The sequence below is a fragment of the Budorcas taxicolor genome, chromosome 14 (genome assembly GCF_023091745.1).
Source record: "Budorcas taxicolor isolate Tak-1 chromosome 14, Takin1.1, whole genome shotgun sequence".
NCBI classification, from domain to species: domain Eukaryota; kingdom Metazoa; phylum Chordata; class Mammalia; order Artiodactyla; family Bovidae; genus Budorcas; species Budorcas taxicolor.
The window spans coordinates 32,753,302-32,781,203 of record NC_068923.1 but is presented as its reverse complement, the minus strand read 5'-3'; the positions used below and the strand labels follow the sequence as shown (position 1 = coordinate 32,781,203).

Genomic DNA, 27,902 nt, shown 5'->3' with positions numbered 1-27,902 from the left:
AAATCCACTTCTTCCTCACTCCTGTCACTGTGGGTATTTTGACCTTTTCCCTTACATGAATCATGAATGTTCTTAATGGCATCTAGAATGCTGACTCCTCTCCAGAAAGTTTTTAGTGGACTTTGCCCAGATCCATCAGATAATCGCTATTGATGGCAGCTGTAGCCTTGTGGAATTCTTAAATCATAAGGCCTGAAGGTTGAAATTATTCCTTGATCCATGGGCTGCAGAGTGGATGCTGTGTTATCAAGCATGAAAACAACATTTATTCTGTTGTACAACATCTTCATCAGAACTCTTGAGTGACCAGGGATATTGTCGGTGAATATTGATATTTTGAGGGGAATCTCTCTGAGGAGCAGGTGTCAGCAGTCGGCTTACAGCACTCAGCAAACTGTGTCATCACAGATGTGCTGTCACTCAGACTCTGTTGTGCTGTCACTGGAGCGCAGGCAGAGTAGACTCAGCATTCGATTCTTAAGCACCCTAGGATTTTCAGAATGATAGGGGACACTGGCTCAGCTTCAGCCCACCAACTATGTTAGCCCCTAACGAGGCAGTCAGCCTGTCCTGTGTAGCTGTGCAGCCAAGCACTGATTTCTGCTCATCTATGAAAGATCAAATTGCCAACATCCGTTGGATCATCAAAAAAAGCAAGAAAGTTCCAGAAAAACATCTACTTCTGCTTTATTGACTATGCCAAAGCCTTTAACTATGTGGATCACAACAAACTGTGGAAAATTCTGAAAGAGATGGGAATACCAGACCACCTGACCTGCCTCCTGAGAAACCTGTATGCAGGTCAGGAAGCAACAGTTAGAACTGGACATGGAACAACAGACTAGTTCCAAATTGGGAAAGGAGTACATCAAGGCTGTATATTGTCACCCTGCTTATTTAACTTATATGCAGAGTCCATCATGAGAAACGCTGCGCTGGATGAAGCACAAACTGGAAGCACAAGATTGCCAGGAGAAATATCAATAACCTCAAATATGCAGATGACGCTACCCTTAGGGCAGAAAGCAAAGAGCTAAAGAGCCTCTTGATGAAAGTGAAAGAAGAAGGTGAAAAAGTTGGCTTAAAGCTCAACATTCAGAAAACTAAGATCATGGCATCTGGTCCCATCACTTCATGGCAAATAGATGGGTAACAGTGGAAACAGTGACAGACTTTATTTTTTGGGGCTCCAAAATCACTGCAGATGGTGACTGCAGTCATGAAATTAAACGATGCTTGCTCCTTGGAAGAAAAGTCATGACCAACCTAGATAGCATGTTAAAAAGCAGAGACAGTACTTTGCCAACAAAGGGTCGTCTAGTCAAGGCTGTGGTTTTTCCAGTGGTCGTGTATGGTTGTGAAAGTTGGACTATAAAGAAAGCTGAGCGCTGAAGAATTGATGCTTTTGAACTGTGGTGTTGGAGAAGACTCTTGAGAGTCCCCTGGACAGCAAGGAGATTCAACTAGTCCATTCTAAAGGAAATCAGTCCTAAATATTCATTGGAAGGACTAATGCTGAAGCTGAAACTTCAATACTTTGGCCACCTGATGCAAAGAGCTGACTCATTTGAAAAGACTCTGATGCTGGGAAAGATTGAGGGCAGGAGGAGAAGGGGACGACAGAGGATGAGGTGGCTGGATGGCATCACCAATTCGAGGGACATGAGTTTGAGTAAGCTCTGGGAGTGGGTGATGGACAGGGAAGCCTGGTGTGCTGCAGTCCATGGGGTTACAAAGAGTCGGACACGACTGAGCGTCTGAACTGAACTGATGAAAGTCCTAGGTGGCCTCTTCCTCCAGTAGCAGGCTGTGTCACCTGAATTGCAAAACTGTTGTTTAGTGTAACCACCCTCATGAATTCTCTTTGCCTGATCCCTGGATGACTGGGTGAGGTTTTTACATCTGCACTCACTGTTTCACCTTGCACTTTTCTGTCACGGAAGTGACTTCTTTCCTTAAGCCTTGCAAACCAGCCTCTGCCAGCTTTAAACTTTTCTTCTGCAGCTTCCGCACCTGTCTCAGCCTTCGCAGAACTGAGGAGAGTTAGGGCCTTGCTCTGGGTTAGGCTTTGGCGTCAGGGAATGTTGTTTCTGGTTTGATCTTCTATCAAGAAACTAAAACTTTCTCCATATCAACAGTAAAGCTGAAGAAACTCCAGACGAACAGAAAAGCAACTAATAGAAGTTGAGAATTGAGGTGGCAGTCACAGGTGGGACAAATGGGATGCTTATAGATAAAAGTAGAAATATACTTTCTTCTGCCTTTTAATATATTTTAAAATTGTTGAACAACATGGATCTTTTAAAACTACTGAGGACAAATAGATTTAATACAATTTAAGAATATTTTAAAATTGTATTTTTAGATGACCTGCAGGTTATTGACTGGGAGATAGACAGTGAGAGGGAAGATGCTTGTGAACATGATGAATTTGAAGACCGTGAAAGTGTACTGGAAATATCTGACTGTGCTTCTGGTGCAAGCAGTCGTTCTTTGACACCAGCAGAGACGCCACCTGAGCTTCCTAAGGTGAGGACGAATTGTTTCCCACTTTCCGTTCCGTTCATGGAATGTGTTAGTCACAACCTTTGGTGTTTTGTTTGCAACTCCTCTAAATAGAATGCTGGTAATGTGCTTTTAAACATGGATAAATACTGAGTTCTCTTCTCACCTGCTCTCACCTCTGTTACACATGGGTCTTTCCCAGGATCCCTCTGTTTCCTCAGGACACGTGTCTCATGGTCTGGTCAGATTAGATTCAGCAATGTGCAATTCTGAATAATAATATTCATAGCAAGACAACTATTAATTGTGATTTTCCTTTACAGCTTTTCATTTTTTTATGGAGTTAGTTATTTGGGTTTATGTTGCTTTGTTTTACTTATGAATAAAACTCTTAAGTTTTCACTGTTGTTCAGTTCTCTCATTAAGATTTTCAGACATAGCAGGCATTCTACTAAGTTTTTAGAAAATTTAAAAAATATTTTACTGAAGTATAGTTGATTTTCAATGTTGTGTTAATTTCTGCTCTACAGCAAAGTGATTCAATTTTATATATATGTGTGTGTGTGTATATATATATATTCTTTTTTCATATTCTTTTCCATTATCCCTTTATCACAGGATATTGAATAGTTCCCTGTGCTATATATACAGTAGGACATTGTTATTTATCCATTCTAACTATGCTAGTTTACATCTGCTAATCCCGAACTCCCAATCCATCCCTCCCCCCTCCCCCTCCCCCTCGGCAAGCACAGGACTGTTGTCTATGTCTGTGAGTCTGTTTATCTTTGGTATATTTGTTCATGTGTGTCATATTTCAGATTCCACAAAGAAGTGGTATCATATGATGTTTGTTTCTGTCTGACTTACTTCCCTTAGTGTGATTATCTCTAGGTCTGTCCATGTTGCTGCGAATGGCATTGTTTCATTTTTTATGACTAAGTAATATTCCATTGTGATTATATACTGTATCATATTTATTCATTCAGCATTTGATTAGTTTTGTTTTTGTGGAGAACTATTTTTCACAAACTCCTAGCCTTTCTGATGTCACCTGAGAGTCCCCTCTGCTCTGTGAACCTTGCCGGTTTTATATTGCCCTTCACCCTCTTTTGGAGAATTCCCTTCACCTTGTTCCTGCATGGAGCAACTTTATTCTGGATTCCATGTCTTTCTCTTTCTTTGTTTTTACTCTCATTTTGATTGAGCACATCTTCCCGTAGCTTCCAAGGAAGGATTTATGGAAGATAATTTTTTGGAATTTGTCATGTCAGAAAACGCAGTCATTACACTTTGACCTGTGGTTGAAACTTTATATAGAATTTTTGGTTTGAAATCATTTTTCTTGAGAATTTTGAAGGCATTGCTTCCTTTTCTTCTAGTTCCAGAGTTGCTATCAAGAAGCCAGCAGCTATTCTTACTCTTGATGTTTTAAGATTTCTCTTCCCTGTTTTAAACTGTTTTGGTTGTGATGTGCTTAGATGTAGTTTTCTTCTTGGAGTTTGTCAAGGTTTTGGATCTGTGGTTGTCTGGGATCCCCAAGCTCCCTTCTAGGTTCGGTGATTTGCTAGGAAGACATGCAGAACTTAGTGTACAAAAGCAAAGTCATCACTCTTCAAGAGTCTTTCTCAGGAGAGTCACACAGGGTATGCTTTATTGCTCCAGCAGTGAGTTTTGACAACATATGTGCGCTGTTGTCTACCAGCGGGGCTCATCAGTGACTCTGAGCCCAGGGTTTTTATTGAGGGGTGCTGTCTGCCTAGCATGTGCCAGGATTTCAGATTTCAGGAATAAAATGGGTATTAAACATAAGCCGCATAATTGGGACAGGTGAGGCACAGGGAGCCACTGTTACCATTTAGGGCATGGTGGGCTCATGCTGATATCATTTAGGTCATGGTGGGCTCATCCTGACATCCAAGTTAGTTCCCAGAGGTTGGCAAGGACCAACCTTGCAAACAAGGATCTCTCGGGGCACCTGTTTCAGGTCTGCTGAGTTAACTCTCTTCCTTGAAAGTGGGCGCAAAGCTTTCATCACATTTGAAGAGTTTTTTGCCTTTATTCAGCACTTTATTCTTCTTTCTGGTTTCCCTTTTCCTTCCCTTCTGTGACTGCAATTATCTGTGTATTAATTAGGCTGCTTGATTTTGTGTCATGGTTTATTGATGTTGTGCCCATTTTTTCTCACATTTCATTTTGAGCGGTTTTTATTGCTATATCAAGTTTAATCTTTTTTCCTATCATGTCTAATCTGCTGTTAATACTATCCAGTGCATTTGCCATCTCTGAAAGTTTGATATGAGTCATTTTACATTGCCCATGTCTCTCCTTAACACAATCATACGTTTATCAATATTTTCAGCATAAATAGTCTATTTATAATAGCTGTTTTAATGGCTTTTTCTGTAAATCTATCATCTGTGTCATTTCTATGTCTTTTCTATTGATTGATACTTCTTTTCATTTTAAGTTGTATTTTTCTCCTTCTTTACCTGCCTGGAAATTTTTTGAGTGTAATACCAAATATTTTGAATTTTATGTTGTTGAGTACTAGATTTTTAAAAATTTCTTTGAATACTCTGAGGCTTTGTTCTGTGGTACAGTTATTGGAAACAGTTTCATCCTTTTAAATGTTGCTTCATGGTTTTTTCTCTGCGTCTGGAGGAGTACTCAGTCTTAGGTCTTAGTGCTGAAGCAGGACCTTCCCAAGTGTTCTCTGTAATGCCCTGAATTACCGTTTTTCCACCGGGTTAGCAGGAACAGCCACTGTTTCCTGACCCTGTATGAACTCTAGGCACTGTTCTTCTCCGCTCCCAAGGGATTGTTCCCTGATGTAGAGTTTCTTTATGTGCACATGCTGATCAGTACTCTGCCGAATAGTTGAGGGGGATGTTTGGGTTTCTTTGTGCAGCTCTGGCTTTTCTGGTGCTCTGACCTATGAACTTGAGCTTCTTCTGTCTCCATGGACTCTCGACCCTGTCCCTTCAACTCAGGGAGCTGCGTAGTCTCCACCTCAGTTCCCCCTCCTCACTGTGTAGTTTGGAAATTCTTTCTGGAAAGTAAACTGGGGCAATTGTAGGCCTCATTCCTTTGTTTCCCATCTTTCAGGAGCTAGTATTCTTCTTGCCTGATGTCCCATGTCTTGAAAGCCATTGTTTCAAGTATTTTGTCTCATTTCTTTCCTTTTGGTTATTTCAAGCAAGAGAATAAATCCATTTCCTATTATACCATCATGGTCATATTCTTGATTCTTTCCAGGCATCCTGGAACATGAAAAGATGTTCCTAATCGTTAGACATTAGCTGATCAAAACCGTAATGAGATATTACTGTATACCCATTAGGATAGCTGTTACCCATAAATGGGAAAATAAATGTTGAGGATGTGGAGAAATTGGAACCCCTGGGTATGATTGGTGTGGATTTCAAATGATGTAGCCACTCTGGAAGACAGTTTGTTGGTTTCTCAAAAGTTAAAATAGAATTACCATGTGACCTAGTGATTTTGCTTCTGGACATAGACCCCAAAGATTTGACAGCAGGGTCTCAACAGAAATTGTACCTTGATGTTCATAGTGGCACTATTCACAGTGTCCTAATGGTGGAAGGCAACCCAAATATCTATCATCAGGTGAAGGAATAAACAAAATGTGTGGGTATGTGTATTGTCTGGGCTTCCCTGGTAAAGAATCCGGCTGCCAATGGAAGTAGACGCGGGTAGATCCCTGGGTCAGGAATATTCCCTGGAGAAGAAAATGGCAACCCATTCCACAGTTTTACCTGGGAAATCCCATAGACAGAGGAGTCTGGTGGGCTAAGTCCATGGGGTTGCAAAAGAGCTGGACACGACTTAGTGAGTGAACAACAGCAAATGTATATTGTGTACTAAACAATATTCACAGCCTAAAAGATGCGAGTTATGTTTTATTTGGTGGGAATTTTTAGGACTTCAGGCCTGGAAGGCAGCATCACAAGTAACCCTGAAAACAAAACAAAACAAAACAAAAAAACCAAGTAACCCTGAAATAAACTGCTGTAATGAGCTGAGTGGGGAGGGGTAGTCAGAATATATAGACAGTATGCAACAAAGGGTAGGTAGTCTGAACATCAAAAGGTTATTGTTAGTTAAAGAAAACCTGGTATCTCAAGTTAAGGAATTTAGTGCTTTTCTGTGTTTGGGAAGATACCAGAATCTGAGTTCCCTTAAATCTTTCCTTAGATACGCATCTTAACTGTCTAGGGCCAGTATCCTGTGTTTTCTCATCCCGAGTTTCCTCAGGGCTCAGTGTAGGGGGTGACTGCAGTCTGATGGTTGCTAGACAACAGGTACTTCCTTCCTGAGTTCCCTCAGGGCTCACCAGCTCACCTTCTGTGGTGGCTGCAATCAATGATGACTGTGCCACCCCTTGTTTACTGATATGGCAGGAAATACACCATTTCTCAATGTGTGTGTATGTATATGTGTGCTTTTGTATATAGATATAGATGTGTGTGTGTGTGTGTGTGTGTGTGTGTGTGTATGTATGTGTTACGGAATTAAACTTGGGTCTGTCTGCTCTGTTGTAGTAAAGCCAGTCTGTTGACACTGAGTTGTGGTGAGGGAAAGTGCAGCCTTTGTTGCATGGCACCCCAGTGTTTGGGGCTGAGCGTGGAGGCATGAGTTTGGGTCTGAAAGACCCAAACTCCACCGTGGCTTTCAGGGTAAAATTTTTAGTGACAGGGTTGCAGGGTGACTGATCAGCCTGTGGACATTTTTCTGCTTGGTTGGTGCTGAAGTAGTCAGGAGTCACCATCATCTCACTTCTGGCAACATCCAGTCTGTGGCTTGTGTGCTTGTGGTCAGCGTGCAGCTAACTTATTCCACCTGGTGGGGTTTCAGTGTCAGCAGAACAACTCAAGGACGTGGCTCAGGATAATACCTCTGTCCCCTGCAGAAGAATTGAAGGTCCTTGACTGTATTTAGTAGCTGAACTATTACTGTTTCATGTTGCTTGACAGCTTTCCTTTGTTTCTCCATTTTCTTACTTTTCTAATTAAATTTTTTCTTTGGAACTTGGGGAGGTCCTAGGAGGTGAAGCTTTTCTACAAACGAGAGGCAGGATCCTATTCCATTTCATATACAGTGGTTATTATTCAGCATTCAGAAGGATTGAAATTCTGATACGTGGTACAAGGTGGATGAAACTTGAAAACATTATGCTGTGTAAATTTTTTTCTTGGCTTTTTTTGGGGGAAATACTCTTGTTAATTAAGGTTATATTTATCCCTTGAAAGTTGTATAAATAACCACATCTGTTAGAAGAACTGTAATGGTGCATGGTAGAGATGCAGTTGGTTGACTGGGATTTACTAACTCAGCTAATTGAGAAGCTCGTGCACACAGGTCTTGTAGTGCTTGCAATTCAAATTCACACCTTGTTAAAATTACAAATTACAGTATAGCACAGACTTTTCAGGGTAGCTCTTGAATAACTGGGCTTCTCTGGTGGCTCATACGGTAAAGTGTCTGCCTGCAATGCTGGAGACCCAGGTTCGATCCCTGTGTCGGGAAGATCCCCTGGAGAAGGAAATGGCAACCTACTCCAGTACTCTTGCCTGGAAAATTCCATGGACTGAGGAGCCTGGTAGGCTACAGTCCATGGGGTCGCAAAGAGTCGGACACAACTGAGCAGTTTCACTTTTCGCTTGAATAAGTGTAGTTTATGAGAAGTGAGTGACTGGCATCCATAGTTTTCCAGAATGTAAACTGTGTGTCTATGGGTGGTAGAACTATTGGAGAAGTTTATTTCTTTCTTTGCTATATATATATATATATATATATATAATATATATTTCATAATAATAATAAAAAAAAGACAGAAAAGTCATTGGCTTTTCCCTCAAGGAAGAGGAAGAATCAGATCATGTATATTGACCATCTGCCGGGCCTTATATTGTACTAATTGCTTTATGTATTAGTCTGTTTGAGCTGCTGTAACAAAAATATTATAGACTAAGTGGCTTATGAAACAGAAATTCTGACAGTTTTGGAGGCTGGAAGTTCTGCTGTCTAGGAGCCAGCAGATATGGCGTCTGTTGGAGGCTCGCTTCCTGGTTCTTAGCTGTCGTCTCATGTGTCCTCTGTGATGGAGGGGGTTAGGGGGTCTCCCTGGGACCTTCCAGGAAGGGCATTAATCCCATTCATGAGGGCCACACAGCATGGCTTCGCTCCCAGGTGCCATCACATTGGGGATTAGGTTTCAGCATGGAGTTTGTAGCAGTACATTTTTCATTTGAGCCTAAAAACAAGCTTGTGAAGTCAGTGCTGTTGTGCCCTATTTTCAGACAGGAAAGCGTATTATTAAAGGTCTGTGACTGTGACCAGGTTATTTATATATAATCAAGGCCGCTCTGAAATCTTGCAGCGAAAGTATCGGGTGGTGATTGAATGCCTCAGGATCCACGTCGATTGCTTTCTTATATCAGAAGAAGCGTGCACATGCACGTGAGAACTTTGAAAGTTACGGTGATAGAAAAGGGAAATTCGTGGCTTTCTTTGTATCTGAAAAGTTCAGTATTTCCCTATGTGGTTTCTCATCAAGTACACTTTTTTTTAGTAGTTATATATGTTAAAATATGGCATATTATGTTATTAAAAAGTGACTCAAAAAATGGATTGCTCCAACCAGGCACTGGGAGGTGTTCCTGTGATGGGGAAACTGTGGTCTGCCTAATCATAGCCGTGTTCTCTGTGGCCTTAACTCCTGCCTACTTTTCCTCCTTTCTCTTCCTGGTATCGGAACAAAGACTCAATTATTTTCCTTATTATCTTCAAGCTGCTCACTGTTAAGTCTTTTTCTGACCCCCTTGCTATCCTGAATTCCTTGTGGGTTTCCAACTGCCTGATGACATCTTTGTGTGGATGTCCTAAACATGCTGTGAGTCCAGAGTTCCAAGTCCTGACTCTCTTCCTTCTAACCCAGGCTCGTCCTCTTTATGTGGTCCTAGTTCATTTTCTTTTTTCAGCCTTAATCTGCTCATTGTCAGGTCATGCAGATTTGGCCTCGAAATCACAGCATCCCTACCACTTCTTCCCTATATTGGGCCCCTTCACCTGTTGCCGGTCTTGTTTCCTTGCTTCGTAACTGATTTCTTAGCTTCTCTCTTTTTGTTAGGTTCATCTTAATAAACATTATGACCTCATCATTTACTTCTTTATACTTTCAGTGGTTCCCACACAGCCTGAGAATCAAGGTCCATGTAACTTGACTGTTACAGTTTAGCCTCAGGTCCTTAAAATGAATGAGGTAGAATATATGCTATATAATCCTATTTATGTAGGATTCTAAAAAATGCAATGATTTTAGTGAGAGAGCAGGTTTATTGGGAATGAGCGGGGAGATGGATGGATTACAGTGGGACAGAGAGAAAAGTTCTGGGGGTGATGGAAATGTTTATCTTGATTGTGGTAATAGTTTCATATGTCAGTGAAATTGATAAAGCATTTCCTAAAGTAGAAGAAGGATATAAGTCTGTGTGCTTATGAAATATTCAAAATAGTTTGTTAAATGACAAAAACATACACTAATTGTGTAGAAAAATGTAAAGAATGTACATCTGCATGAACTATCTCTGCTTTGAGGAATCTCTGTGTTGAGGCAACTTTTTTCTGTGCTATTTTGAATTTTGAACCATGTACATGCATTAATTGTATTAAAAAATTTTTTAAAGGTCACCTTACACTTTTATCCAGAATATAGTGAGAACTTCTACAGAATAGTAAAGAAAAGATAAATAGCTCACAGCTGTGGTCCTGTCCATTTTGTTATAGTGCCAATAACAGTAATAGCAATGATACCATTAATAACAGTACAGTAACTCTGAGTTATTGCTGTATGCCACACACTTTGGTAAGTGCTGATCATGTTATGTAGATGTTGTTATTAGACCCATTTTGCAGATTAGGAGATCGAGACATAGCTGGTAAAGCAGAATGAGGTTCTAACTAGTGTATCCCCTGCAGTATAGCATGGTTATACAACTTGAAGGAAAAGCATGATGAAAATCAAAAGATCATAGCTTCAGTTCATAATGTTGCCTTTTAGGACATATGATTAATTGATTCTTGATGTGACTTCCTATTCAGTATTGTTATCTGGGTTTTCCATTTATTTTATGTGTCTTCCAAGAACCCTTCCTATAGAGGGCAGCAGAGATACAGCAGTGAGTTTTCTACTAACCTACTTTTTTCAGGAAGCGTGAAGAAAATTGGCTTTAAGTGAGCTTTGTTATGTAATTGTCTTGTACTTTATATAGTGATTCCTATGCAAATACAGGCTTGTAGACTTAATAAATATCAGATAACCTGAGTGAGAGGTGGAGTTTTGGTGAAGGTCCGCAACATAAGCTGGGTGACACAAACAAGATCTGAAAGTAGTAGTTTTAAAGACAAAGCAAATGTGATTTTCACATTTCAAATATGGACTCATTATTATAAAACAGATGTTTTCTGTGTATTTTTAACAGTAAGAGCAGAACAAATGATTCAGTATCTCACAGAAAATGGAATAGGGAAAAATTTAATAAAAGTAGACTAGCAAAATTTTATATTTCTTGAGAGGATATTTAGAAAGTAATCTGGCAGACTTTGAAAGTATTTCTAAGGTTAATGAGCATGTTTGTAATTCTTTATTTATATTTATATGAAAAATTGAAAGTAACACATGTAATTTAACATTTAATCATTTTAAACGATGAATCAGAATAAATTGATGTAACTAAATATGAACTAATTGTTAATGTCTGAGAACTCCCCAATTTATCCATGTATAGATTTGATGGAATTTGATTATGATGATCAAAAGCACACATTTTAGAAATCCTCTCTAAAATGTAATTATGTTTATATAAAAATGAAAATTTCATGCTTGTAAAGGGAAAATATAGGGAGTGTTTAGTCATGATTTCGTTTGATTATATTTTGAAGATTTCAGTATAGAAACATTACATTTAAGAAACAAATTCAAGGCTTTCCTGGTGGTCCAGTGGTTAAGAATCCACCTGCTGATGCACAGGATGCTGGTTCCATCCCTGGTCCTGGAAGATCCCACGTGTCACAGGGCAGCTGAGCCTGTGCTGCTATTCCTACTGTGTGCTCTAAAGCCTGTGCTTTAGAGTCTGGGAGCTGTAGCTGTTGAAACCCATGCACCTAGGCCTATGCTCCACAGCAAGAGAAACCACCATGATAAGCCCACACACTGCAAGTAGACAGCAGCTCCTGCTCACTGCAGTGAGAAAACCCTCACGAAGCAGTGAAGACCAGCACAGCCAAAAATAAATAACTGAACACAGGGCTTTTTTAAAAAAAGAGACAGATTTGTACTCCAGTGTTCTCTTATGTTAAAAAGGAGGACTCTTAGGAGTAGTATTGAGGAGTAGGTACTTTTTGTTGTTATTTTACATTACAGCTTTGTGTGCATATATCTATGAACACTGTCTGTTCTTGATCTGATAGCGCTATAGCATATTTTGGTTTTTATTCTCTTTAGGAAAGTGAGTATGTCCCAATATCATTTGTAGCATTTGTTTCAGAACTTAACATCCTTATTTTTCCACATCTCCCTTCTTAATTGGCTAAACCTTAGCTTATGACATATCAGGTCTGAGACTTTGTCATTTTTTGTTTTAGTATAAATCTTCCTCCTTTTTCACTGTCACCCTGTCATTTCTTTTACCTTCAATTTTGTTTCTTCTTCTGTTTCTTTTATTCCTAAATTCATCTGTTTTCTGGTATGAGAATGATAGAATAGAAAAAAGAGTGTTGTAGGAATTATCATTACATGTATATAAATTAAAAAGTCATCGTATGAGTCATTACAGTGTGACTTTAGTCCTCTAGTTTTCTAATTTAAAAAAGTCCTTAGGAATTCCACCTGCAGTAAGGACGGAGCATCATGTGTCAGATTACCTTTCTTACAAATAGCAATGACAAATTTTGGACATATAAAGTATATTAAATATATTTAAAAAATAAGTTTATATAAAAATATAAAGAGTATAAAAATACTTGAAGACAGTAGATAGAAGGAAAAGACAGCTGGCAGAGACTTGGAGGGGTTGGCATTTTAAAGAAGAGAATGGCACAAGCAAGGAGGGTTTTTCATTTATCACCACTTTTTACCCAAAGGCAGGCCCCTGTCAGTGTTGTTCAGGGTGACTAAACTTGGATAGAAATCACAACACAGAGTTTGGGGTATAGGAGGTTAAAGGTGAAGGTAGAACCTCCCAGAGAGAACCCCACATTATGCATATAGATCTTACAGGTTATAAGAACTACGCAGATTTCAGCTGCTCTCCACTACACAGGAGAAAGCGGTGTACTTTCTGTACCCACAGGGGAGTGAGTATAGCCAAGTTAACTACTGTTTAAGCAGGAAAGTAAATACTCCTCAGAAGAGCATAACAGAATCCAGAGTCTACATCCCTGATAATGACCAGGATACACTTCACATTTGTTAGACACAGACACATACACACGTAAACCCAGGAATGTGACGCATACTTAAAAGAAAAGGCAGATAATTGAGACAGACCCTGATATATCAGAATATATTAGATAATATTAGAATATTAGAACTCAGATATCAGAATTACCAGATCTTGTAACTCTATTCCAGCACAGAAAGGAAAATATGCAAATAATGAATGCATCGACCAAAAAACTCAACAGAAAAATAGAAATTGAAGAGAACTTTATAATTAAATGTACAGTTGTCTTTCAGTCACCAAGTCGTGTCCTTGTGACCCCATGAACTGCAGCACGCCAGGCTTCCCTGTCCTTCACTATCTCTAGGAGTTATCTCAAACTCATGTCCATTCAGTCAGTGATGCTACTTAACCATCTCATCCTCTGTCGCCCCCTTTTCCTTCTGCACTCAAACTTTCTCTGCATGAGTCTTTTCCATTGAGTTGGCTCTTCACATCAGGTGGCCAAAGGATTGGAGCTTCAGTTTCAACATCTGTGCTTCCAGTGAATATCAGGATTGATTTCTTTGGCATTGACTTGTTTGATCCCTTTGCTGTCCAAGGGACTCTCAAGTCTTTTTCAGGCAACAGAGTTTGAAAACATCAATTTTTCGGTGCTCCGCCTTCCTTATGGTCCAACTCTCACATCCACACATGACTACTGGAAAAACCATAGTTTTGATTATTTAGACCTTTGTTGGCAAAGTGATGTCTCTTTATTAGTATGCTTTTCTGCGAAGGAGCAAGCATCTTTTAATTTTGTGGCTGCAGTCACTACCCACAGTGCTTTTGGAGCCCACTTTTTTCTCATGTATTTGCCATTAAGTGATGGGATCAAGCACCTAATTGATATTTGTAGAATATGTCATGCAATACAAATAAAATAGGATGCACATTCTATTCATGTGCACACGATATACATACCACAATGAATCATATATTGTGTCATAAAACATCTCAAAAAACTTCAAAAGATTATAACTCTGAAGATGATACTCTGCAACCATGATAGAATTTAAAATAAAAATCAGTAATAATACGATATCTAGGAGAAATTCATATTTTTAAAAGAACATTTTCCCTTTTGATATATAGATTTAATGTGAAATCATGAACACTTTTAAAGGCATCTACAGTAGATACAAAAGTATTAGTCACTCAGTCCTGTCTGACTCTTTGCAACCCCATGGACTGTAGCCCGCCAGGCTCCTCTGTCCATGGGATTCTCTAGGCAAGAATACTGGAGTGGGTTGCCATTCCCTTCTCTAGGGGATCTTCCTGACCCAGGGATTGAAACTGCATCTCTTGCATCTCCTGTATTGATAGGTGGCTACTTACCACTGGCCACCTGGGAAGCCCTATAGTTATGGTTATAGTTTTATTGTAAAGAATATAACTCAGGAACAGCCAAATAAAAGGAAGAGATGTATAGGGAAAGCTGTTACGGGGGTGGAGGTGTGGCAAGGGGTAGGGAGGTCTCTTGGCCTGCTACTCTCCTAGCTCATGGTTGTGTTCACCAATTTACAAACTCTTGCATACCTCACCATTCTGAGTTTTGTTTTTTTTTTAATTTAAAATTTTTAAGTTTTTATACAGTTTAAAAAATTTTGGTTTACAGTTATTACAAAATACTGGCTGTATTCCTGGTGTTGTACAGTATATCACTGAGCCTGTCTTACACCTGGCAGTTTGTACCTCTTACTCTCCGACCCCTATATTACCCTGCGCCTACTTACTGGTAACCTGTAGTTTTTTCTCTACATCTGTGAGTCTGCTGCTTTTCTGTGGTATTCATTAATTTGTTGTAGTTTTTAGACTCCACATATAAGTGAAATATCATACAGTATTTACCTTTCTCTAACTTATCTCACTTATCATACTTATTAGGCTTATCATCTGTGTTACTGCAAATGGTAAAAAATTTTGTTCCTTTTTTATAGCTGAATAGTATTCTGTTTTGTGTGTGTGTGTACCACATCTTCTTTATGCATTCATCTGTTGTTGAACACAGGTTGTTTCCATGTCTTGGCAACTGTAAATAATGCTGCTATGAATATTGGGGCACATGCATCTTTTTAAATTAGTGGGGCTTTTGGATATGTACCCAGAAGTGGAATTACTGGGTCCTATGATAATTCTAGTTTTAGAATTTTGAGAAACCTCGATATTGTTTTCCACAGTGCTGCACCAATTTACATTCCTACCAACAGTGTACAAGGGTTCCCTTTTCTCTACATCCTCAGCAATATTTGTTATTTGTAGACTTTTTGATGATATCCATTCGCACAGGTGTGAGGTGGTGTCTCATTTTGGTTTTGACGTGCATTTCCCTGATGACTAAGTAATGTAGAGCATGTTTTCATGTGTCTGTTGGCCCTCCGCATCATCTTGTAATGAGAACTTTTTGGAGATGTACTCAGCTTTCAAGTAAGCAATGCAGTATTTGTAACTACAGTCACCATGCTGTACATTATATCCACATGACTGAATTATTTTATTGCTGGAAATATGTACTTTTGGACTCTCTTTATCCATTTCTCCCTTCCCCTTACCCTGCTTTCAGCTTCTGTCTCTGATAACCACCGGTCTAGTCTCTGTATTTGCAGCTTGGATATTTGTTGTTCTTATTGACGTTTTAAAGCTCCATGCATAAGGAAGTGAAAGTCGCTCATTCATGTCTGACTCCTTGCGAACCCGTGGACTATACAGTCCATGGAATTCTCTAGGTAAGAATACTGGAATGGGTAGCTGTTTCCTTCTCCAGGGGATTTTCCCAACTCAGGGATTGAACCCAGGTCTCCCACATTGCAGGCAGATTCTTTACCAGCTGAGCCACAAGGGAAGCCCAAAAATGAAAGTGAAAGTCGCTCAGTCCTGTCTGACTTTTTGGGACCCCATGGACTATACAGCCTGTGGAGTTCTCTAGGCCAGAATACTGGAGTGGGTAGCTTTTTCCCTTCTCCAGTGGACCTTCCCAACCCAGGAATCAAACTGGGGTCTTCCGCGTTGCAGGCGAATTCTTTACCAACTGAGCTATCAGGGAAGCCCCACACATAAGTTCTAACTTATTTAACTTAACATACTGCTGCGATTCATGGGGTCACAAAGAGTCGGACACGACTGAGCGACTGAACTGAACTGAACTGAACTGAACTGCCATCAAGGTGCATCCTTGTTGTTGCAGATGGCAGCATTTCATTCTTTTTTATGGATAAATAGTATTCTGTTTAGTATGTGTGTGTCTCATGTCTTTTTCTGTATTCATGCATAGATGGACACTTAGGTTATTCCCATATCTTGACTTATTATAAATATCACTGTGGTGAACTAGGCCATGGGGGCATATATAGCCTCTAGAATTAGTATTTTTGTTTTCTTTCAATAGATACCCAGAGGTAACTGTAACTTTTAATTCCTTTCATGACTTAAAAAAAAATTTTTTTTTAATTCTTTGCTTACATATTATATTTGTATATGATATAAACCCATTGAGACATTGTTGTAATTTGTGATTGATATAATTTATCTGTTTTATAGAAGTAGAGAAAAGAAAGGAGAGTTAAGTATTTTTTATAAAGTGCTACATGATCTTTCTTATTTATAATTTTTTCTGGTCCTTTTCATTTGTTCCTGTGGAATCATTACCATCTAGTGACATTTCCTTGGTCATTACAGCTTTGTTCCCACCACCTCCTTTGTTTTATTGACAAATACATTACATTTCTATATGTTATATAATTATGTACATACTGTTTTATGCAACTGGTTTTCAAATCGGTTAAGAGAAAGAACATGCATTATACTTTTTAAAAATCAGGTAATCGCTTTCATTGAGACTATTTTTTCATGTGAATTTGTGTGGATTCTTAGGTCACTTGCTTTCATGCTTAAAACCTTCAGTTAGCTTATTTCATAAGTTGAGTCTGGTACTTTTGATCAGTTTTTGTTTTCTGGGAATATTTTATTTTGCTTACATTTTGATAGATAGTTACATAAAAAGTTTTAGTTGATAGTTTTTTTTTTAATTCAGTACTTTGAATATGTCATCTTTCTGCCTTCTGGTCTACATTGTTTGTGATGAAAAGTGAGCTATTAATCTATTGAAAGTTCCCTTGTACATGATAAGTCATTTTCCTCTTGCTTCTTTTTGGATTTTTTTTTTCTTTTTCTTTCAAATTTTTATATGATGTGTCTGTACCCCTTTGTGTCTATCCTACTTGGAGTGTTCATCTTACACGTGTAGATTTATCTAACAGCTTATCAACCAGAGATGTCTTAGTATGTCTTTTGTTACCTTAATGTCATTGACCAGAGACATTTCAGTATTCACATGTAAGAAATCATTGGCTGCAGGCATTAGTTTCTGAAAAAATCCCCTGGTCAATCATGTGTTAATTAAATTTAAGAGATTTATAGCCATCACTTTTTGGAAGGTTTTTTCTGCTTCTTCCTCTCTTCTTTCTCTGTATTTTCATTAAATGTACGTTGGTACATTTAATGGTATCCCACATTTCTCAGAAAGTTTGTTCATTCTTAATTTTTATCTCTGTTCTTCATATTGCATAGTTTCTATTGTTCATCCGTTTCTTCTTTCAGTTTATATCTGCTGTTAAACTGTTCTGATGAATCTCTCATTCTAGTTATTGAACTTTCCAACTTCAAGATTTCTGTTTGGTTCTTTGTCGTCATACCTATCTTTACACTTAAAAAAAAAAGAGATATAACTCAAATGCCCAAAATTTACCCATTGAAAATGTACAATTCAATGATGTTTAGTAAGTTGTGCAACTGTTGCCACTTTTTAACCCCGGATATTTTTATAATTTCAGAAAGAAACCCACGTTGATTAGCAATCAATCTCATTTCACTCCTCTCACATCCCCTAGAACTTTCTAGTCTGTATTCATTTACCATGAATTTTCCTATTCTAAGCTTTTTGGAGTCATAATGGAGTCATTAATACGTGGCCTTCTGTGTCTGGATTTTTTCACTAGGTGCACTGTTTTCAGGGTTCACCGGTGTTGTGGGTATCAGTACTTCGTTCTTATGGTTAAGTAGTATTCCGTTGCATTGATGGAATATTATATTCCACATTCCACAATGGAAATATTGATATACCACATTTAAAAAAAATCCATTCATCAATCAATGGACATTTGGGTTCTTTTTTACCTTTCAGCTGTTATGAATACTGTTTCTCTATAATTAAAGTACGAGTTTTTCTCTGAACATGTTTTCAGTTCTCTTATGAATATACTTAGAAGTAGAATAGCTTGATCAGTGGTCACTCTGGTTAAACTTTTGCCGGGACTGTCAGACTGCTTTCCATAATGAGTTCACCATTTTTTATTCCCACCAGCAATTTATGGTCTCTCCATTTTCTCCATATCCTTACCAACACAGCCATACCGCTGACTTTTTTCTTCATTTGTTTTCTTAATAATAGCCACCCTCAAGAGTGTGAAACAGTATCTCATTTTGGTTTTTATTTGCTCTTTAATAGCTAAATGGTTTTGAGCATTGTTTCATGTGCTTATTGGCTATTTCTATATACTTTTGTAATTTCTCTCTTCAGTTTCTTTATTCTTTCTTTCTGTTCAGATCTTTTACCTATTTATCACTTGGCTTATTTGGGTTTTTACTGTTGAGATAAAAGAGTTCTGTATATAGTGTATACATGTGTTATCTGATACGTGACTTGGGAATATTTTCCCCCATGTATGAGTTGTCTTTTCACTTTCTTGATACTGTCCTTGGTTGCAAAAGGTTTTTATTTTGCAGAAGTCCAGTTTATTTATTGGAGAAGGCAATGGCACCCCACTCCAGTACTCTTGCCTGAAAAATCCCATGAAGGGAGGAGCCTGGTAGACTGCAGTCCATGAGGTCGCAAAAAGTCGGACACGACCGAGCTACTTCACTTTCACTTTTCACTTTCATGCATTGGAGAAGGAAATGGCAACCCACTCCAGTGTTCTTGCCTGGAGAATCCCAGGACGGGGGAGCCTGGTGGGCTGCCGTCTATGGGGTCGTACAGAGTCGGACACGACTGAAGAGACTTAGCAGCAGCAGCAGCAGTTTATTTATTTTTTTCTTTGATTCCTTGTGCTTTTTTGTGTCATATATAAAAAACTATATAATATGTGGTCATGCAGATTTGAACCTATGTTTTCTTCTTAAAGTTTCTGTAGTTTTACCTTTTAAATACTGATGTATGATCCTTTTTGAATTAATATTTTACTTGGTTTTAGGCTGGGTGAGATTTGTTCTTTTTCATGAGTATGTCCAATTGTCCCAGCACCATGTGTTGAAAACTGTTCTTTCTCCATTTAAAGGTCATGGTCTCCTTGTCAAAAATCAGCTGACTGTGTATGGATGGGTTTATGTCTGGAATCTAAATCATTTTCCACTGATCTGTATGCATCCCCTTTTGCCAATTCTGTCTTCTTTTGATTAGTGTAGTTTTGTAGTAGATTTTGAAACTGAAAAGTCAGTATTCCCTAACTCTGTTTTTCTTTTTCAAGATTGTTTTGGCTATTTTGGGCCTGTTCCATTTACATAGGTATTTTAAAATGAGTTTCCTATTTCTGTCCTCTTCTGCCCCACCCTTGCATGGCTGGGAGGACCTGTTTCCTTCTCTTGGTGTTGGTGTGTGGGAGGCAGAGGAGCATTCCGCAGGAAAGAGACCACATTCTAGTAATGACCCAGTAGTGGTCAGGGCCTGAAGATTTCAGGAGAGGCATGGTTGGAAGAGTGCTGTTCTACTTTTATGCTGTAAAATTCCTAACTGTAAATGTAACATGACCAGAAAGCCTAATTATTCGCACATTGCTGCTTACACTGGTTAAGACTTGAGGTCTTCAAACAAGTAAACAAAATCTAACAACAACCTTTGAGAAAATCATTGGAAGTTAGTGATTAGGTGATACAATGGAGGAAGAGTATCATTAGTAGAGATATAACCAACATTGACTAAATGGCATCGAGGAACCACAGCACATGTGTACTGTTTCAATACCAACATGTCCTAGGAGCATTGTGAGTGATAACAGTAGTCACTTTTTCTTGAGTGGGAGTTACGAAATTAGTTTTGCACTATGGCAGTAAAAACCACAGATATGATGTCTATGCTGCTAAGTCGCTTTAGTTGTATCCAACTCTGTGCAACCCCATAGACGGCAGCCCACCAGGCTCCCCTGTCCCTGGGATTCTCCAGGCAAGAACGTTGGAGTGGGCTGCCATTTCCTTCTCCAATGCATGAAAGTGAAAAGTGAGAGTGAAGTCTCTCAGTTGTGTCTGACTCTTCGTGACTGCAGCCTACCAGGCTCCTCTGTCCATGGGATTTTCCAGGCAAGAGTACTGGAGTGGGTTGCCATTGCCTTCTCCTATGATGTCTATACTACACCACAAAGAATATTTATGTGCATGATTGCACAGTAGATAGACGCTGAGTATCTATTTTTCTACTCCATATTTGAAAACTTCATTGATAAATCACTGTAGCTCTCATGAGCCCATGAGAATTTTGTAAAATCAATTATTTATTCAGACAGTTGCTTTACAAAAACCATAAGCTCAGGACTGCCCCATAGCCTAGAGGTTTACATCAGTGAACAGAATCCAAGTTGTCGGTGGGATTTCAGCCTTGCCGTTCTTTTATACTAATTGATAGCGTACCTGAGAACAGGGAATGTTTTCATGAGTTAAGGGTAGAGTGAGTAATATCAGTTGAGCTTGCATTGTTTTACTTTAAACAAAGGTATTATTTATAGTGTGTCTTCATGGGTGAATGCACCCTGAGGAGTATGAGTAAAACATTTCTTTAACTAGATCTGTGAACTTTGTGTTCTTATGACTGCCTTTCAGGGCCCTGGGCTGGGTAGAGAACAGAACTACAGCGTTCAGGTGTTGACAATTACAACCTTCAGTCCACAGTAGAATTGACTTTTTAATTATAACAAAATTTTAAGCCTAGGCCTACTTCTAGGTGCAATTTTGGTCCATGTATCCTTAGTTATCAATTGATATCAAGATATTTAGATTAGTTTTAACATTCATCTGAGTAAATCGTATTTGATTGAAAAAAGAAGCTTTTATCAGAAGGCAAACCATATATATTTCCAGTTTTTTTTTCCTTTGACTTCCTATGCTAGTATTATTTATAACTTACTTTAAACATAATTTGAAATAATTATGAGCAAATAATTATGTCATAGTTTTGAAAGAGTAAGGTTTAAAGTATATAAGAATAAATGTTCAAGATTTTTTAACATTTTACTATGTTGAGGAAAATCATTTGACTATGTAATTCTGTCTGTCAGAGTTAAAGACGTGATAGGCTTTGATCTTAAGACATAGTTTGTGCTGTTGTAAGACGAGAGACCTGTGAAAGTACTTAGTAAAAATTAAGGCTGGAAACTAAAGGGTGAACAAACATCTGTGCTTTCATCGCGGCCTTCTACCAGTGTAGACTGCCGAGCGTTTGTGGTTTGAGTCTTGTCTCTGTGAGTCCTGTAGGACTCCTGTGGTTTCCCTGGATTAAGAGCTGGTTGTGAACTGCTGCAGTTCATGAGGATGAACTATGGTAATGTTACACGAAGGATGGCGCTTTTGGAGTAGGAGGAAGAGCAGATGACAAAAACTAAAGGAAAAGAGAAGTGTTTTTTTCTGAAAGTATGTAGACTCCCTGCAGATTATGTGTTCTTCTCATTTGCATCTTACCTTTGTGGATGAGTTAACGTAACCTGTGTGGGAATGACATAACTTTCCTATCTCTTACTTATTCTGACTGGATCGCGTGAGAGGACTGCACTGTGGCCCACATTTTTCTCCAGGGCTTTCTGCGGAAGTGAGTCAATACGTTGTTTCTGGCTTTACTTGCTGGCCCTCCCTCCCATGCCAGCGTTGGGTGCATTGGAATTTTCCAGGTATATCATTAGAGGAAGCAGCATAGAAAGGGCCGGAGCAGGATTCACAGTGCCTGGGGAAGTCCAGGGATTGTTCCAGGAAGTACTGAAAGTGAGCCAAATGGAGTAGGGGTGAAAAAATGACCTGAATTAAAAATGGACAGAACACTGAAAAGCCTTCGTCACATTTAACTATCTTTTATTATCATATTTAAAACCTGATTTAAAATGTAAGCTGAGATTTCTTTTTAGCGTGGATTTCAACACCTTTTTTGTGCTTGTGCCAAGAACACAGTGTTCTGTTAAGTCATTCAGTGACGAAGACTGCTGGCTTGCTGCCAACCAGGGTCAAGTTCATTCAGATAAGCTCCAGTGTAGATACTAAACTGAGTGAGGAACATTCCTCTGTCTTGGCATGTTACGTGGGTTTGGAGAATCAGTTGTTTTCGAAGATGGTTGTGCTAATGTCACATTCTTGTCTGTTTGTTGACTCTGCATCTGACTTAGTGAAATAGTGCTGCTCTTCTAACCATCCCAAACGAGTATCTAGCAGGCCCCGTATGAACTCTGCTCTGTCATGGGAACTGTTGCTTTACACCACTGAAGGGAACACACGGGATTCAAGAAGTGCTCTTTTCAGTCACATATGCAAATTGAAGCTGGAAAAGGTGGATTAGAAGCAAGAAAAATGCTATCAAGTACCCATCTTTAAGGATTTTATTCATCCTTTCACTCATTGGAATGAATGGTTCTTTCTTAGTTCCTTGGTTTAATTTCTCAGTTACCATCTTTGTTTTCCAGTTGCAGAAATTCATTGACTCTGTTATATTAAAAATGCACTAAGTACACAGAAATCTTAACAACTAGAGCTATTTTGCCTGAAAATTACATTTAAACAGTTTTTTTTGAAAGTATTTAATTTGTCAATGTGTGAGTGAGCAAACATATCTTGACTTGTAAGTGGCTTACTAGATCCTCAGAAGATTACTTTTTTCCTGTTCATTGTAGTATTTAACCAAGGATATGGAGTTGGTGTTGCTACTGATAAAGTTTAAAGAACGCTTGGGTTACTTACTGTCTGCTGGAATATGCGGTTTGGGGGCCAGTGTCCGGTGATGACCCTCTTTCTGTGACTGGTCACGGTGTCACATAATGGTTCTCTTTCTGTGACTGATCACCGTCTTACTCATTAATGCCTGTCTGGACTCAAGCAGGATGCCTTGTCCTCATCGGCTCACTGGGTACCAACAGTTGGCCAGTTAATGGATACCAGTCACATCACGGGTCAGACGTGTGATGATGGAGCATTTAGGTCTGGGATCATACTTTATATCATAAAAAATAATCCCATGAAGCAAATAAATCATAAACATATGCCTTTACAGACTTATTTAAAAGCAAACATGTTATCAAAAGCTGTAACATAAGTATTTGTTTAGCTCATTTTTCTGCATGGGTTACTTTGGGCTTCTAGTAAAGCTTGAGCAGAAGAAGCTTCTTCCATCAAATCTTCATGTAGCAAGCATACTAATTTACCACTCTTCCAAGGACCTTTGAACAGTATAAAATATTGTTAATGCAGATGGAATATGCATGAATTTCTCAGAAAGCCTTAGAATGTTAAGTGCTGGAAGGAATATTGCATTTCCTCCCTTCCTCAAGAGGCACTTTGTACGGTTAGCAGAGAGTTAGGGTTGGGTATTATATCGCCATAGCACTCCTTTTGCTTCCATTGTGCCCTTTGTCATAGCTCCCAGCAAACACTGCCTTTCTCCCCAGCTAGACTGAAGTTTCTTGAAGTCCAGGGTCTACCTGAGTGAGGGAATGAATGAATGAGTGAAACAGAGGCAAGACATGCAGATGGACAGTGGCAGGGACTTTGTAAAAACACTACTGGCAAGACTCATATGTTCTCAAGTTAAATACCTGTATATGTGGTGAAAGCTGAACTAAATACAACTCTTTAAACGTTCATTCTTATGAAAATTGAATTGCTGATATTATATTTTTTGTCTGTTTATTCTCCTGCATTTCTCTACTTTTATCAGAAAGCTTTATGCCTGCAGTGAGGGTGACAGGACGGAGTAATGGGGTCAGAGTGCTGTCGTGGGAGCAGGATTTCTCATCCAGTCACTGTGCCTGTTAGTATCCAAACTCCCTGATTGTAGTTGAGGATACCTAACAAAGTATGTGTCCTGATATCATCAAAATTTTCAACTGTGAGAAAAGCTAAGTGGAGAAAGATTCTGTACTTAATTAGGAAAAAGTTAAACAAATGACTGTGTAATAAGCATGCATGATCACATGGCTTAGCCACTTGAAAACGTTTTACCAGAATTTTGTGATACTTACATTCCAAGTAGAGAGCTCATTAACAAACCACACGGGTCTCATAGGTTGAATGTGTGCTAATGGTCTATATCACTTATATTTCTAGGAGAAATTGTAATGGAAACACTCTTCAGTACACAGCACATTTGTGGTGGGTGGGAGCAGGGGATACCTGCTTATAGTCTACTCAGTTTAGTTGAGTGCTCATATAAAAGGTTTTGATTCTTAAATAAGTAGGAGTTTAAGGAGTAGGGGAAAGTGTGAATTTATCAACAGGGATTATAAGGGAAACACGTTAAATTTTCCATACTACTGTGCTTCTTGCTCATCTTTTACTGTGTCTTCCATCCAAATTGCTGGACCTTTGACACACCTTGCTGTTTGGATCTGAGGGAGGGAACATCATTCCACCGTGTTTCCACATTGCAGCACCCACTGCCTCCACGTCCCAACACCCACTGCCTCCACGTCCCGACATCCGCTCCCTAGCTAGTCAGAACTTGTGCTTCTCTTGCCTGTGTTAAGATATCAGCGCACTGCTCTGCTCCCCGTGTATCTTACAGATTTTAAAGATATCCCACTAGGTACTAGGATTTCTGCCTGAAAAAAGCGCTGAGTGGAGCACTGAAGGCCAAGGGAAAGAGGACATTTGCTTAAGTCAGACTTCTTTCTTTTATCTTATCCATCCTTTCTCTGTGGCTATGAGTTACATTCTTTCTGTGGTATGATGGAGCAAGATAGCACTGATTTTCCCCACTGTATGATTTCTGCTTCTTTTATTGAGCTGAACTTCTAAGAAAGAAAGCTCAAAGGGCCTTATTTCCTTAAATATGTGCCTTTGTTTTGTTTACTTATAAGAAAGAAATTTGAAATCTGGAATTTGGAGTTCTGAAAAAAAAACTGGAGAAGAAAATGAGAAAGAAAGGAAAGGAGATTTCTTATGTGTTGAGGATGTAGTGTTTTAAAGCTGCATTAAGGTCAGTAAATCATATTAGAAAGGATTAAATATAAATATGCTTATTTGCAATTCAGTAGATTTGTGAGTGTTTCTTCACTAAAATGTGGCTTGCACATATTTTATTCTGACGGTTTTTGCTCTCCACCCTGGTAAAAATTGCCATCCGTATTTATAAAATCTGTTAACAAGTAAACTGGGCTCTGGGCATAACATTTAATTTATTTAATTGAAAAATATTGAATAATTATCTTATTTTTCCCCCAAATAACTGCACATCCAAAATGATACGTTTACACTGTATGGTTCACTCCTGAGTTTGGCCCATTTTCCTGTGGTGGCAGGAAGACAGGACCAGAAACAGATTTTCTTAAGATTCAGATTTAAGGCTAAGATCTCCTTCTGCCCATTGCACAGCAGTCTTGTGACATGAAGACAATTAAATACATTCACGTCTGCTCTTTCTATAGTTGTCTCAAATACGGAATGGCATTGGCTCAAACTGTCTCATAGGAATTTCTCAATTCAAGAGCACTTTTTCACCTTTATATTACTTCAGTGGGAAACTTCAAAGGTTCTATTTTCATGTAATCTTTCTTTTCTATGGGTTTTAGTCCTGCCCAAAGTTATTTATATTTAAGAAGTTAGGATGTAGGGTACACACGTGAACACACACACGCTGTTTTGAGTTTTATCTGCATTATTAATTCATAATCCAGTAACTTTTCTATAGTCTCTCTAGCTGGAGGTAATTAGAATCAGCACTTTTATATAGTTTATTTTCATTTTAAGATGTGAACTCTGTGTGACTGGGATTTCATGGACATCTGGTAATAAGAATGAGACGTAGTGTCTCAGACCCTTTTACTTGTATAAGTTTTTAGTTGAGTTCTATTTTTATATTATTATCCGTGGCACATTAGACGAAGAATTCGTATCACCTTTGTTAACATTGCGTCAGAACACCGTTAGTCCGAAATGTTGACAGCATCATTCCTTTAAAAGTACCGCAGACAAGGCCTCTGCTTGTTTGGGAGTCCCTGGTCCCAGTTCTGTGCGTTAGAGCACATGAAGAGCCTGAGATGGCCTTCCCTTTCTGCTGTACCCACAGAGGCAGAATTGAAAAGAGAGTTTAGGAATGCAGGAATGCAGGATAGTGATTTTATGTCTCAGCCTGTTCTGCAGGAATGAAGGTGGGGAATGAATATTTTAATTCTTTTTCTCATTTTTCTTGAAAATCAGCTTAACCATTGCAGTCAAACTTGAGATTTGATCACTCGACTTAATGCCCTGTACAGTTTGTCGGTGTCTTCCAGTTTAAGGTAGAGAGGACCCCATCTCTAAGGAGAGTGCAGTTATTTGTGGGTATATGTGTTTCAGGTATTTTGTTTGTGTCCAGAATACATCATGAACGGTAATTCTCATTTTGAAATTTACCACTAGCTTTCTCCTTCCAGGTATTCTTCCTGCTTCAACAAATGAATCCTCACTAGCAACAAACCGCAGCAGTATGATCAGGGTTGACTTTCAGACTGAACAGTGCATATGTATGTGTGTAAAACTGCTTGAAAGAGCCTGGTATCTCTTTACAGAAATGGAGAGACTGGCTTTTCCAGAAAACAGTCAATAAGAATCATTGCTGTGTGGCTGGTTATTTCTCATTAGTTCTTAAGCAGCCAGAGGACATCGCACTCAAGTGGTGATTCCATTTATTGTGCTCACTGGAGAGTTTACTCTGCTCACCTGTCTCTGTCTGTCATTGATCCGTCTTAGCACAGGTCCCCAGGTAGGAGGCCTGTGGACCAGGGGAGGGGTTCAGAGCGTCAGGCCTCAGAGGGCCTGCTGGGCACAGGACCTGCAAGCTGTTAGGAAGCTCCCGCAGGTGCTGCTTTACTGGAATGTGGCTCCCACATCACCAGATCCTCTGTTGCCAGGAAGCTCTCCAGATTTATCTGTAAAAGTCTCCCCATTTCTACATGTAGGCAGCTCATACAAAGAAAATCAAAACGAAAAGTGAAAAACTCCGTAGGGCGAAAAGCAAACATGGAAACTTCTCGGCTGACTGCCAGTCTGAGGCAGTGTTGATGCTTCACAGTGCCCATCACCTTGTTCTTGGAACATTGCTTTGGTGCTGTTTGTATTCATGGGCGGGTAGGACTCTGATTCAGCATTTATTTAATGTTATGGTGAGCATTCACCTATGTCTTTGACACCTTGCTTAGATTCTGTTGTGCTTTTTAATATTGAAAATAAGTGATAAGTGATGCTGATGAAACTGTAAAAAAAAAATACTGCTGATAAGTGGATTAAATGACCACATTTACACAAAAGGAGGCATCTAAAGTGCTAATGCTGTGGCCTTGAGCAGGTTGAAAAACTGCTCTGACTTCACTTTCATCCCTGAAGTTCAGACGGTGATATCTGCTATTAGAACTTGTCAAGTTCCAGTGAGACCACATAAGAGGATGAAGGATTTGTAAATGATAAAGCATTATATGAATTTATCATCACAGTAAATCATTTTTATTAATAATTGAATTCCTTGTATACTGAGTGCCTTCCAGCCATCCGACCATTAGTAAGGAGACAGGGTGGATGTACACTGACTGTGGACTATAGGTCAGTGACACACTGTGGCCCCCAGGAAGGGCCTGAGTGGGGGCTGCCAACCCCACGCCTAGTTAGGGAGTTCACTGCCCCAGGGGA

At 39.1% G+C, this 27,902-nt stretch overlaps 1 protein-coding gene across 1 annotated transcript in view; it reads left to right on the top strand.

Moving 5' to 3' along the window:
* The window catches only part of SPIDR (scaffold protein involved in DNA repair), a 284,321-nt gene that overhangs the window by 46,831 nt on the left and 209,588 nt on the right, over positions 1-27,902 (top strand). Inside the window, exon 5 of the mRNA XM_052651854.1 lies at positions 2,366-2,529. Within this exon, the coding sequence (XP_052507814.1) occupies positions 2,366-2,529 (164 nt within the window). The remainder of the gene's footprint in view (positions 1-2,365; positions 2,530-27,902) is intronic.